Consider the following 14988-nt stretch of genomic DNA (forward strand, 5'->3'; position numbering starts at 1 on the left):
CCTTTTCTCCGTTCTAGCCACATCACTCTTAGTGTATAGCTTCGAGTTTGTCCTATGGACTGAGATGCAGCATCTTAGCAAAACTCACTGAAGCCTGACATTAATCCAGGCTGTTTATCACCTCGCTCAAGGTTCTCTGTTGTTCTTTAGCTCACAGTCAGTATCATTAATAATATTCCTTCAGAGAGTTATCCACTTTTATAGTTTGATTCAGTAACTCTTTCAAGAATTTCAGTAAAGAATCATCTAAGAAGTAAACTTCATCTAAGTTAATCAAAAGGTGGATATACACAGTCAACTAAAAGCGCAGCCTAACTCCATGCTGCTTAGGACTTCCAGTTTCTCTGAGCTTTCCAGCACATTTGCAGTGGGCTAACCCATACAGCAGCTAAGTACCCACTCAGCTGCTCACTCACTCCCTTCCTAGCAGGACAGTGGAGAGCATAGGAAGAGCAAAACCAAGAAAACCCATTGGTCAAGATAAAGACAGTTTAATGAGTGAAATAAAGAGACAAAAATGATGCAAAGCAATCACTCACCTCCCACAAGTAGAATGATGCCCAGCCAGTCTCTGAGCAATGGCTGCTTAAGAGGACTACACCTGCCCCTGCCCCCTCTCCTTTTTTTAATGCTGAGCATGACATTATATGGACTGGGAAGTCCCAGGTCAGCTTGGTACAGTTTTCTTGGCTGTGACCCCCTCCTAGCCTCTTGCTCTTCCCCAGCATACTCACTGTGGGCAGTGGAGTGATAAAGCAGTGGGCTGAGTAGGAAATGGGGAAAGCCTTGATGCTGTGCTGCACTGTTCAGCAATAGGTAAACCACTACTGTGCTATAAACACTATTTCCATTACAAACCCAAAACACAGCCTCATGCAGGATGCTAAGAAAAGAGTTAACTCTAAAAAGTTAACCAGGCAGATCCAGTACAGTATTACTTCCAACAAGGCATACTTGGTCATTGAATCTGGCTTACTGCTGCTTACTGCCCCTGGTTTTATTTGTCCTGAACAAATGACTTGTCTCGTAAGTGAAGCAGCCACCTTGAACAGTTCAGAGATCACTGCAAGCCTTCGATGGAGACTTTCATTAGTGGCACGCAAACGTCTGCAGTTAACTTGTCCTTGCTATCTACAGCATCCTTCATTTCCCTCCACAGATCAGAAGCCACATAAGTTCAGTGAGTTTTCAGAAGTAGCGACACCACAGCTGCAGGGGCGTGCTGATGGGCCCCATCCTGATCTGCCAGCAGAGTCTGAAGGTATGCCATCACTTCCCTAGTTCCCCTCCTCTGTAAAAGACATCACATCAGCATGTCGAAATGGCTAAAGATACAGGGGCATATAAGAAAGCTATGGTTACCAAGTAACCAGCTCATCTCTTTCTCCTCCATTTTCCCTTTCTGCTCAAGGGAAAGTAGTGTCCTTGCAGCTTGCTGTGCCCCTTCCAGCCAAGTGTTTAAGCTTGGTTAGATGCTGACTAGGAAAGCACACCAACCCACACCTGCTAACTGGCCTAAACTGATACCACCCAATTTGTGCTGCCCCAGGCAGGAGTGCCTAAAGATGTCCTAGATGTTTTCTGAGTTGCCTTCTCTGCACTGTCATCACACAGGACTTTAGATATGGATAAAGAAATGAAGAAGCCTATATTCTTGCAAATAAACATTCAGTAGAAGAGATTCCAAAACCTCAGTCAGTACCTTTTGTATCAAATCCATGCCAGAAATATGGGGGAAGATGCTGCTTGAGTTCATAGATGTTTCTAACCTACAAGGTGTACTTTTCTCTGAAGACTACTGATTAAGTTTTATTAGGGTAGAACTGTTAGGAAGGATTCAAGGGCAGGAGATTTCCTTAAACTTTTATTCCTGGAGAACATTACATCAGCAATTACAGAATGTCAAACTAAAGAACTCTACATCTGGGACACAGAATGACTTTTGACCCTGCTCAGCTTTGCCTTGTCGTATGTTTGATAATAAAACCCAAAGCCATAGTGGGCTGAAGGGATACTCTGCTGGTAGTCAGAGAGAAAGCAAGCAGTAATGGAGATGTGGTATACCTCTTGTATTCATATTCTAGTAACATGAAGGTTACTTCTAGCCTAGAAGGTCACTTTTAGACAAGTTCTGATGAAAGCCAGGATTCCTTAGTGATTTTGAACAGGGCAAGAGGCTAAGGCAGGCACAACACACAGCCGTACTGGTCTATGCTGACCATTTTATTCTGTTTTTGATAAAATAAAAAATCTTCACATTTACAATCAGGAAAAGAATAGCAAATGCTGTGATTGCAGTGTCACTGAGAAGATCTGTCCTGGCTTCCACACCTAAGCAATCATCAACGTTATATGCATGAGAAAGCCTTTGATGCAAACTATGGGTAACTGCCAGATATGAAAAGTGGGATGCACCATATAGAGTACAGGCAAGTTCTACTGGGGAGACATTGACTTTGAAGAGGTTAGAGACATGGTAGATGACCAAATGTATATGGTACTTCCCAGCCAATGCAGCTGCCAATACAAAAGATGATTCCTGTACTATTTTAAAAGACTATTAAGTCAGAAATCATATTTCATATGAGTAGGACACCTGTGGCATTATTACAGGAATAATATGTGAAGTTCTGATACCACATTTGTAAGGACAGGAAGAGATCAGGAGTCATAAGGATGACACACAGATCAGAAGAGCATGTCTAAAGATTCTTTATTTATCAGAGACAAGATGTGCACTGAGTCATGACAAAAACGAGATTCTTTATTCTAGATTAAAAAAATGCAATAAAATAAAAATAGCTGAATCTACTACCAGATAAATTTAAACTAGAAATAAGGTAAAATCCATTAAAAATAGAGCACCTTATGAAAAGGCAACCTAACTTTATTCACTTGAAGACCTGACAGTGAAAATAATATACTGTAGATCTGCCTAAAACTATTTGCTTGGTGTAGTTATCACTGGGTGAAAACGTAGAGGCTATTCAGAAATTCAGACAAGACAGCTACAGTGCTCAATCTGTCCTTACAATCATGATGCAATAAAGATTCCTGGAGAATGCAAGTTAAATCCTGTATTATCCCTGGGTATTTTCTTCCGATTAGTGGATCAAAACAGAATGAAAGAGATGTAGCAAAATAATTTTCCATTGTAAGCAACAAACTATGAGCAGAAAATATCTATCTAGTTAATCGAGTAGTGTTTGGAATTCTTTCATAAACAGAATGAATCTGTTTTGCAACATACTAAAGCAAGCCCTTGGAAACTGGATTTTACATTACATGACTAAATACTATTTCTGGAGTACAGAGTACGCATTCTGCCACTACCATGCACTTTTCTGAATTACTGTATTCATGGGCAGAATAAATGCTATGAGAGCATGGGAGGGATGAAATAGCTGATAATGTAACAGAAATTTACTACCTGTAAGAACATTCAGTACCACATGCATTTTCTTAATACGTCTACAACCAAGCAGCCAAAGGAAATACAATGAATACTTCTTACTGAACGCCATTTTCTCAAAACAACTCTGAGCTTAAGGAGTGAAAAGTCTTACCTGCAAACATATTGCCAGGTTAACTCTACAGCCAAGTGATGTGCTGACAGCCCGTGGATGGAGACCAAGGTCTTTAAACAATTTTGAAAATGACTGAGTAAGAGCTATCCGAGGTCGTTCTTCAGCCACTACTACACATGTCCGCACACGTGAAAGGTCCAGTCCCCTTGCCTAAAAAGAAGTTAAAATGTAACCAAGGCCACAAATGGCTGGGCCTAATGAAAATCAGTTAGTAGTACTTAGGTGTGTTAGGTAGATACTAGATTTCAAAGGAACAGCAGAATAGAGCATAAGGTACCAGTATAATTTCCATCTTATATAAGGCACCAGTATAATTTCTATCTTTCCTGGAGGCCAGAAGAACAGATGACAGACTAATAGCCATAGAAGAGTAAACATACCTGCTTGTCATCTCAGTGTTAGCACATAGGAAGAGATGGGTATGCTAATTCTTAATAGAGAGAATGCTATTTCCCAATATTAATTCAGAAAGCCAGCAAATAATAGCAAACAGGAAGCAGTGTCTAGACTTGGCAAAACTGATTAGGAAATTATTAAGTGAAGATGTTAAGGGCTGGAGACATCTTAAATAACAGTACCCTAAGACCTGATTTATTTCAGTAGCATACTGGAAATTCTAGATGGTTACAGAAATGTAGCTGGCTACCTGGCTTTCAATTCTGAGGGGAAATAAAAAGAACATATACCCCCTATGCCTCCTCTGTTAAAACAACACAGTACTTTTAAGTATGTGATTATTTAATTACAGGGGCCAAAACCAAACTAGTACTTCATATAATCAGGGAATTGATAGAACATAATACACAGTATAATACTCCTTGGGCCTCTTGGACGTTTACACCTCTGTTTTCCAACACTTGCCTATCAACACACGCTTCAACACAGATCAGAAAGCTTAGGTAAATAAGCCTTTCCTTGATGTTTAAAAGCCCTGTGATCTGAAAAAGAATGACTGATATTCATATATAGCCTTTGGCAAGGAATAACAGAGGTTCTGTGGAAGCTGCCCTTGCCCTGTGATGATTTTCTCCACAGTACAGACATTTAGCACAGCTGTTCATGGAATTCTCAAACACCACTGTGCAGACGACAGGATGGCAGAATTACTCACCTTCAGTGACTCTGTTTGCGAACCGAGTCCCTTAGTACAAAGCTCCATGACCGAATAGGAACAAAAAGTGTCTCTCACTTTGTACTGACTCACGGCAAGAAGCCATAGGGCGGGATTGGTCTCCAGTTCTGAGGGAGGAATCAAAATAGACTGGTGTCCTGAATAAACGCTGTAAAGACACAAGATTTGTTAATGCACGCTTAACGCCAGTGTCCACAGATGTTTACAGGCTATACAGTACTAGAATGTAAAGTTTATCATAGCATTGGATGAACCATGTAGTATCTTGCAGTTCTCCACACGTCCAGTAGTTCAACATGAAGTTTAATTCTGGTTTTTGCTATACCTTTAGAGTCTACGAGGAATCGTGAGGAACACAGGCAGAACACACTCCTAAAATACTAATTAACTCAAAACACTCATGGTCTTTGCTGTCAGAACTGTACTGAAGAGAGCAAAATAGCTCCAATAGAGAGCAAAATAGCTCCAATATTAATGGTGCTAATAAACAGCATTATAATATCAACAAAAATTATGTGTTGCTGACAAATAATTGAGCAATTACCATTTTAAGATACCTTGATTAAAAGAGTACTTGATTGCTTTATATGGAAATAACCTCTTCCCTGCTGAGGCAAGCAAGAGGTTTGCAACCATTTCAATGGAATAAATCTGGCCCAGATTTAACAATCCTTGTGGCTTTAGATTTCTCCTGTGAAAGTTTTATGACCTTAAAAAACCCAAATATACTGCATCTCTTGCTTAGTGGATACCCTGTGATCATAATTATTGAGTAAAGGCACTTACCAGGATCCCTGAAGGAAATGATTATTCCAGAGCTAATTTTTCTGGTACTCAGGATTCTCCCAAGGGGAAAAATATTCCCAATTTGATGTCTTTTAATTCCCATGGGTCTTATGTTGCTCATTCAGACAGGCAGATTTACCATTAATTTTACAGTCCCCTCACATCTTAGATGAGAACAGCCATAGCGTAAAACTCCCAAATCATGGAACTTCTGAGAAGCGATCATAAAGCTCCAGAGATTTATGATGCACATGAGAGAAATTCATTTATGACTTGAAAATTTGAAATGCCAGCTTGATAAAGTAAAGCTGACGTTTTCAAATCCAAGTGCCTGAGGTAAGACACAAAATGGAACTCTATTTTCAGGAATATGAGCATCCCTGTAACATCTGACATTAGGAAGAAGATACACACCTTTGCAATTCTTGAAGATGGGCTGCTCAGAAAGCTTCCCTCCTTGGTGAGTGCCCCCACTTCCCCCAAACCCCCAGACACATATGAGAATGCTTTCAAAAGCTGTACAGTTTAGAATGAGGTCTGTGTGACCTGTATCTCTTTACTTGGTATGATGAAGGCATAAGAGGTGTACATGTTCAGCCACAACGGCAGTTAATAATCCAAATAGCTTAAGTCTCTGCTGGAGTATGAGCCAGAGGATATCACGGAATATGTATGAACTACAGTTCAAATAATTTCATCTATTATACAGTAAAAATTTTATCTTTGACTGCTTGTCCACATTTACACCACTCTTGATGATTCATGACCAGTGATCTGCCACAAAGTGATGTGCTGTTGGATATGGCTGACATAACAACTATAGCACAGGATGGTCAAATGAAGCATTATGCTTTTATGTTGCATTTATGGAATCAGACTAAAATCTGAACCTTGAGCATGTGCTTTATAAACATGTGAAAAGAGATGTTGGCTAAGTTACCCAAACCTGAAAGGAGCATGCCCTGAGCAAAAGTGACAGATCAAACCCAGCTAAGGAGTAGCAACAGCTTTTATTATAAACACTCCTTCACTCTTTCTTTCTCAGCCAATTCTATTAAGTTTCTCAAAGACCAAAAGACCTTAGTTCTTCGCAAATTTAAGGTTAGGGCCCCACAAAAAATCAAGGTGTGTGATCTCTCTGGTAAATACATAATTCTTACAATCAGGAAACTATAACCACTCGATTAAGAATCTGGGATGGGGTCCAATCTGTACAAATACTGTATACAGAGATTCAGCAACAAACCCTTCCCCCTGCCCCAGAACTCCTCTAGTTGATGTAACCAATATAAGGAGAAAACAAAAATTCTGAACTGTTTTATTAAACAAGCTGTCAGGGGGATGAATGTGGGAGAATTATTACTCAGAAACAGTAAGATCCCTTAAGTGCCACTTATTCAACTAAGCAGAAATTAAAAGACCAAAATCAAAAGAACAAACTTTATCCCCGGACTGAGAAGTGCCCACAGAAACTCCACAGTAATAAAGGAGAAAAAAGGTGCATTGTTTTCAGTATTAGAACAAAAAAGTGATTCCAAGTCCATTTCACCAGGCAATAGTCCAAAATGGTGGAATTTGGGAATACAGATTTACACCAAAGACAAATCTTTCCCCCCTCAGCAACACTAAAGAGTGGGGGTGAACTGTTTCTCTTGATCAAATCATACAGGACAAGTAAGACAGACACTTATGTTTACTCTTAACCTCCACCCAACAGCCATGCAGCAAACGATTTCATAGAATCACAGAATCAAGTAGGTTGGAAAAGACCTTTAAGATCAAGTCCAACCATTACCCCAGGACTGCCAAGACCACCACTAAACCATATCACTGAGGGCCTCATCTACTGAGAAATACTCAGAATTAAACTGTATAATAACAGAAAATACCTACCAGGAACAAAACTTTCTGTGGTGCAAAACCTCAGATGTGTGCAGCTCTTGTCTATAGTACGTAAACGTACAGAAACACGATACCGTGCCTGAAAACTTGATGGCCAGCACAGGCTTTGTTTACCGAGCTGTGGTTTAATAACCCATGCATATCATCTCATTTGTTAGAGCAGTTGGTAGAGCTAGGCAAAGAACTACGAAGACATATTTCTGGAGCGAATGTGCCAGTCCCACAGCTGAAGCAGCTTGGGAAGCACCTGGCTACCATGACTGTCAGTCATAACTTGGCTCACCTCCTTGATCAGTCTCAGAAACATGTAGCTTTTGTGAATCACTCCAAGCAAGAAAATGTTCCTCGTATCCCTGTATCTTTGCAAATTTGCAGACTCTATACTTCCATGTTAAGCCATGAGAAGCTGTATGTCACTAATGTTTTGGTGTAGAGAAGCTGAGGAAAAAAAGATGCTCCCTTGTATACCGGGTTGAAACATTTCTACCACTCTGGTGCTTTCAAATAACTGTGAGATGTTAGAGGTATTTGCTTAGTATAGATGGCAACAACTAAGTTGAGGACCATGTGCTTGAACAGACAGACTGCAGCTGTGGAAGGCTGCTTTAGAGATGCTGGGTAAGGCTAGATATGGTCCTGAACTGGGAAGTTCTGTCAGTGCTGCCTTCATGTAATTTTAGGTATGGCAGACATGTTTGGTAGGTATATCTAAGTATGGTTCATTCTAGATATGGTAGAGTTCATCCTGAAACTGAGGCACTCAACAAATGGACAGTTCCATCTCACTTAGAAACATCATAGTCATCAAGAGATGGTTAAGCTGTCAGCTTTGCTGTTCTCACACTGGAAGCAACAGTATCATGGTGAACACTGGCATCAGACAGGATATCAGGAAAACTTAGGGTTAAATATAAATTGTAGACACTAAAATTACTATTCTGAAATTGAAACAATGTATGATATATTGAAGTAGGTATAAGACTTTAAATATATAAATACCCGGAAAGAACTGAACCAAGATTGTTTCTTCCACTGCTATACAAATCTGTTGTCACAAAAGTAACCCTGTCTCCTGATACCAGTCTTATAACAGCAGCAGAGAGTCACAGTGCAGAACTGCAGAGACGATCTAACAGACCTGGGCATCTATTTATCAGTCCCTACCATTTTTAAAAAATGCAAAAGGAGTAGGCAATAAAGGAGACCAAAAAGGACGGTGCTTACAGAGTATCCCTGCATCACCTGGTTACAGTGACTTCTGGGATGCAGGCACAAGTGAAATGCGGTGGTAGCTGAGCGGGGAGATCACCTTTTAGAAATGCTCTTCCTTCAGGGGACTGAAAAGCAATCTGGGTTAAAAAAAAAAGTATTTGTGTGGTGGACAAAGCCCTGGATTTTGGCAGTAAGTGAGGAGCCTTGTGTGCCTGCACTAAGCAAGGGCTGCCCAAGGACAAGAACACTCCAGTTAAATGCACCAGGATGTATTTTGGCATGATGGCACCATCTGATCACAACACCGGTTCCACTGCCTGGCAGGCTGTTTTGGCAGCATACGGAGATGCCTGTAAGGATATTTTGGCACTTAACTGTTCCATTGAATTTTTACCCCATGTTGGGCTGAGGCAGATTAACAGTAGAGTCTGAGGTTTTATTATAGTTCCAGAAATTTCAGGAGAGCAATATATGTTGACAAATGGCAACTGCAATTTGCACTTGAATTTTGGCAGAGTACTGACCTGCCACTGCCATGATTTCAGGTGCCCTTCTCAGGTGATGTGAGCTGCTTTCCCACTTAGCTGCAGGAGGCAGGTACATACTGCTGAGTCTTGTAAGTATATATGTTTAGTTTCTGGATTTCTGTAGATGATACTTGGCATTTGATGCTGAGGGACAGGTGTAACAAATGGGTATTTGGTAGAGCCTGAAATAATTTGGTTGCCGTACCCATAATTCAACCTATGTGAAAACGGTCTGCATGCTGAGGGAACCTGAATAGGACTAAGCAAAAGCCTTCACAGTCATCTGGACCAGAGCTTGTAGGAAGGCAAGTACACGCCAGAGGAGAGTGTTTGGGTTTATGCCTGACTCAGGCTTCACAGGACTTGGGCCAAAACTAAATCTTCAGATCTACATACACAAAAAAGGAAGTTTTGGAGAACACGTAAAGGACCTCTCACCACCTGCAGAGTCCAAAGATGCCCAGCTGGCATAGAGGGCACTAACAGCATGCCTGCACATGGTAAGCAGATAAGCAATCAGTCCTGGACTGACAGAGTTATCTCACAAAGAAATTTAACTAATGTACAGCAAATGAATCATTGCACAGGGCATGTAGATTTCTCCGGAAAGGAAAAGATCTCACCCATAAGTCTTGATAGGCTTCTGAGGCTGAGAATAGGTCCAGCCTTCACAACTTCCACATCAGAGTACTGGGAGTTGGTGAGAATCGTGACATAGCTCAGCACTTTGTTTTAGCTCAAGCTCTGGTGTTGATACCTCAGCCAGATACCTGTAAGTCTTTTATTAACACTGAAATGGCAGTATTTTGTTCCTGTGGTGCCTGCACCACCTGTTGGGACTGTGCTGTCTGCCCAGAATGAGACAGAGGTTAACTCAAACTTCTTGTTACTGGCACGTCTTCCAAAGGCTTTAACCTCACCCTTTCAGAGATGTGCTGCAGCAACCTGAGCCTCATATGGGAAGCTTTCTATCATGGCTCCAGGTTGCTACTGGGCACTCATGAACTGATGTGCAATTCTCATTGGGTGGTGTTGACTGCTCCTGAGCACAAACACATCATCTGGCAGCACCAGGACTAGGAATCATACACTTGGTGGAATTTGGAATGCTCAACACAAAGTCCCTTTATAAGCCCCTGCTCAGACTTGAGCAGCACTCACGTGATGCCATAGCAACCCCTCTGTTTGCCCCAGTGACTCCTCCATGTATGGGCTGATCTGCAGAGCCAGTGGAGTTAGCCCGTCAACACATCCCAGAAATTGCCTATCAAGGTAACTCAGGGCTCTCAGCTGCCCTTGAACATTCCAGTCTTGAGGTAGGTTTAACAAACCTATTGTAATGTGGCAGAGAAGAAAATTGCCTCTTCCACAAACTTGCACTTGCTAAAGACTCCATGGGAAATGCGTACAGAGCAGGGTGTAGATAGACACACCTTTACATTCCTGCTGCCCCTGTTATGCACTTTGTAATACACATGAGAGGGTTATATTCACATTCTTCACTTCCTATGCTGGAAATATCCTTTCCTGATCTGGCATTTAGGCTTCTTTATGCAGTCTTGCCTTTAATTTGCTATAAATGGGCTGGAAATTGGGTGAAATGCTCATGCCTGCCAGATAACTTCAAGATAGCCTAAAAAAACCTAACAATAATTAATGAGTCCTTGCACACTAAAGTTTTCTAAAATGCCGTTCTCATGTTAATGCTGCAATTCCTTGCTCACTTCCAGCACAGTCCCACCTGTCTGGTTAATAAGAAACCCTGTGGTCTCTTGCTGCAGAAGCTACCCCGTAGCACCACTGGGGACTTCAGCTTGTGGCTGTGGAACGGAGGCAACAGGAGTGGGACAGGTGAAAGCCACTTCACTGCACCTTACCTGGAAAGCCTTCCCAGGACCGTTTTATAGTGTTCAAGTGTTCATGGTATTTATTATGTGGCCACTGTGGACCGGAAAACTCAGTTCCTCTGGTCCAGTCTGAGTCTTACTGACTTGCACTATTACAATCTCAGTTTCTGAGAGTATATGGTGGGGTTTTTAATTATTAATGTACTTAATGTTAATTTGACAAGGACAATTCTATCTTTCAGTAGTAAAAGGAGAACTGCAATAGTGGTTGGCTTAGCTGGGCTAAAATGGAAGGAAAGTACTTATTCTATTGCATCACTCAGCAACCATTCAATTCAGTAAATCCTCACTAATGAATTGTAGAGTGCTCTATTCTCCTCCACAGTGAGCAGCATTAAGATAGGGACATCTTAATTTTAGGAAGCATTTTTGAACAATGGGATTTAGTATTTTTTTTATATATATATTGGAGTACATTTTTTATATTATTTTCTTTTAAAGAATGTAATACATTTTAAGATGCAATGCAATGCAAGTTGGAATACTGGGATCACCCTCTCAGAATGAACAAATGACATTATTAAAGAGAAAAACGCAAAAATAATGTATTATTTTATTGAGTCATGAATAGGAACCTATTAAAATTAGGAAGTTTGGGGTTTGTGAACTCACATGGGGCTGATGACTGCTGTCACACTCAGGATGTGCTGTTCAATGACAAAGCTTCCAAGGAAACCCTGCTGGAGCATGCAGCCAGTTTAGAGGGAACATGGTAAATCCCTTTTTTTTTTTTAAGGTATTGCTCTGCTTTGCAAGGTTTCTTTTCTTTATTATTTTATACCCCTTAGGCCATAAAATAATAAATTAAAAAAAAATAAAAAACTTTGCAAAACTATGCAATATATTCCAAACTTACCAAAGGGCTGGCTCCATGCTCCAGCAGCTTTCCTAAGTAGCTTTGACCTCACAGAATGGGGCATTCTGGGGCACCGCAGTGAAGCAGGCCAGCACAACGTCTAAGCACCTACAACAGGGATAAAAGGTTAGTTTTTCTTTCATTCCTGAGTCAGTGCCTCCTTTGGTCTAGTTAATAAAGGGATTAAAATGTACTTGTCATTTTAACTGCATGCAGCACAGGAGGTTGCCGTCTCTTCCTGGTAGGCTCCTAAACCAAAAAGTTCCTTTTTAACTCTCAAAACCTCCTAGCTGATAAAAAATTGAAGACCTAACTTAATTTCCATATATCATTAGAAGAATTAATTTAATTAATGCGAGTGGTGACAGACAATCATAACTTTACAGTAGAATGTTCTGAGGTAGAAATATGGCTTGTAAAATATTGGGGAGGATTTGAGTATGCTAAACTACAAAGAGTAAAATGCAAAGATTATGAAGATTCTAATAGCCTCCAGGATGTATTTTTTGCTATCAGATGAAATAATACTCATTTCTAAAACAGTAATGAAATGGAAATTAAGTCTGTAAGTGGAATTAACGAAGCTCTATCTGACATCAGCTTTCTCTAAATGACAGTTGCAATTCAAGAAGCCTGCAATTTTTCTTGTTTTACATGAACAGGAAATCAGTGGCAAAGAGATTGACACGATGGTTTCTAAGATTAGAGTGTTCCTGGCCTGACCTCAGTTCCTTCAACTACCTCGTTTCCTTTCTCTTCTTTGAAAATGGTATAAAGTTTTCTATTCCTTCTGTAAGCTACAGAGGGGCACAGACCTTGATTGCTTTCTCTCAAAGGCTTGCTGCCTGAATTCAGTTGCCAGTCATAAACAAGCTTCTCCTCCTAAAAGGCTGAATACTATCAATATCGGGAAGGACCCAAGGGCAGCAAATACTTATCTGTTGCAAATACATTTCTGGAAGAAACAAATATTTCTATATTCAGGAGAGTCATGGGCACCACAATTTACTTGGGTTTTGGACAGGTTAACATTTATCTGTATTTTATGATTCAACCATGATGCTGCACAGAAGTTATTCTCAGATGCTCCATGTCCCAACATTATTCCAAACAATAATAAACTCCTTAGCTGAGCTCTCCTATGATGCTCTATCATCCTTTCCTGGTCTCACTGAATGCACCATGGCAGATTTGGCTTAGCCCCCAGCAGAGTGCAGGCCTAACAGTTGACATCAGGGCATGCTGGAACACACAAGTCTATATAGGAAATCACAGAATCATAGAATGGTTTAGGTTATTAGGCACCTTAAGGATCATCCAGTTCCAACCCCCCTGCCATTGGCAGGGACACCTTCCACTAAAACAAGGTTGCTCAAAGCCCCATCCAACCTGAGCTTGAACACTGCCAGGGATGGGGCAGCCACAAACAATATTTCAAAAATTTAACTTAAAATGAGTAATTTAATTAAAATCTCAAAATTTCTGAAAGTTTTTCTGAGTTTGGGTTGGATTTTTTTTCTGAAGCTTCAGTATATTTACTGGATTCATTTTAGTAACTAAAAATAGCAGTACTGCTAACCCCAAAGAACTTTCGAAGGAGGGAGACAAGATGTCAGGCTACTGTGTCTTCATAAAAATGTACTCCATTAACACTCCCATAGCTCTTTCCCTTTGCCTCTGCATCAACCTAGCTAACTTGGAAAGAAAAAAAAGAGAGAGAAAAGAATCGATGGAACTGCTTTCAGTGCTGAACTGTAACTTCCCTAGAGTATACAGATTGACAGAACAGTTAAATTTCTAAACTTTTGAACAAAAAAAGCTGATTCACGTTGCACTTTTTTTTTCTGATAGCTTTGCTACTGCCACACACCCTTCTGCAAGAAAACACGCTTTCATGTCTCTGCAAAATTCACATCCATAAATCACACAAATGAGGAAGTCGCAGATATCTACTTGTCCTTTCAGATTGAGAATGAAAAACAGGACATCAGGAAACCACTTCCTTAAGGTAATATTGGAAAAGCTCTGCCTTCATCAAATAAAACTAGAATGACTCTGTGGAGAGAGCAGTAAACCTGCAGGAGGTCAATGAGCAGCTCTGTTGATGTTCTGCACTCCTAAGTCTAACCACCTACAGCCATGCCCTGCACAGACAAAGCGTATTCTCTGGTGCAGCACTCTTTGTATAGCTTCCAGCAATTCCAATTGCCTTTGTCAGTCCGAGAAGTAATGTCTGTTCTTCCCATCCTTTTATCACTCACATCATCCAGTTTGTTGTGTGTTGTAGCACAACAGTATTTCAAAAGGCTGAGGAGAAACCTCACCTGCAGAGGCACCAGAGGACAAACCCAAGTCCACAGTAGGGGTCCAAGCAAATAGCGACTTCTCTGGAGGGATAAAGCTCGCACTGCAGCTTAATAGAACGACAAAAGGCACTAGTGGCTGCATGAGACATCTGAAAGACAACAGCAAAGTAATTAAAATGATCAACTATGTCATTTGGAAGGCTCATTCCCAAACAGCTCCAAGTGCTTAAATCTGCTACAGGATAAAGAAAACAAATAAATATTGACTTTGTGCTTAGAGTAAACACACATGTAATTTATATCTAAGAAAACACAATTTGCCTTTAAAAGGGCATCCAAATAACCGTGAAAGGGTAAGGGAGACAGAATGAATGGTATGCTTGAAGTGATTTAGGGAGAAAGCTGTGAGTGGTTTGAAAATATGCTCCAAGCTGTACACAAAGCTAATGGTAACAAGATAAGCTTCCTCAAAGAACAAAAGAATGAATGACTGTAGGATCCGAACGAAATATTTTGTAGATAATAAGTAACATGCTTCTAAGTACATATTTCTTAATGCAATAAATAAAAACTCTCAATGCACTTTTTAAATTGAAGAGGATTTTGCATGCAAAACAGTATTAAGGACCTAATCATTCAATGAGAAAGATCCCCAATAAACTCAGTAAAGTTTCTGTAAAATGTCTTCAGGTTCTCCAGTTCCCAACTGAGAAACAGGCTTTTAAAATCATGGCAAGAAAACTCTCAAGAGATAAAACAAGCAGAAAGCAGAA

The 14988-nt window shown here is 40.4% G+C and overlaps 1 protein-coding gene across 4 annotated transcripts in view; it reads right to left on the minus strand.

Annotated features, from left to right (window-relative positions):
• Nucleotides 1–14988, minus strand: part of DIP2C (disco interacting protein 2 homolog C) — a 319660-nt gene that overhangs the window by 35327 nt on the left and 269345 nt on the right. For all 4 annotated transcript variants that reach the window (XM_061349614.1, XM_061349630.1, XM_061349622.1 and 1 more), the window contains 3 exons: nt 14234–14364; nt 4699–4867; nt 3567–3737 (listed from right to left, as the gene is read on the minus strand). In XM_061349614.1, the coding sequence (XP_061205598.1) occupies nt 3567–3737; nt 4699–4867; nt 14234–14364 (471 nt within the window). The remainder of the gene's footprint in view (nt 1–3566; nt 3738–4698; nt 4868–14233; nt 14365–14988) is intronic.

This window comes from Neopsephotus bourkii, unplaced genomic scaffold (genome assembly GCF_033783945.1).
Source record: "Neopsephotus bourkii isolate Nb327-2 ecotype Australia unplaced genomic scaffold, CSIRO-AGI_Nbou_v1 NB_53, whole genome shotgun sequence".
Lineage (NCBI taxonomy): Eukaryota > Metazoa > Chordata > Aves > Psittaciformes > Psittacidae > Neopsephotus > Neopsephotus bourkii.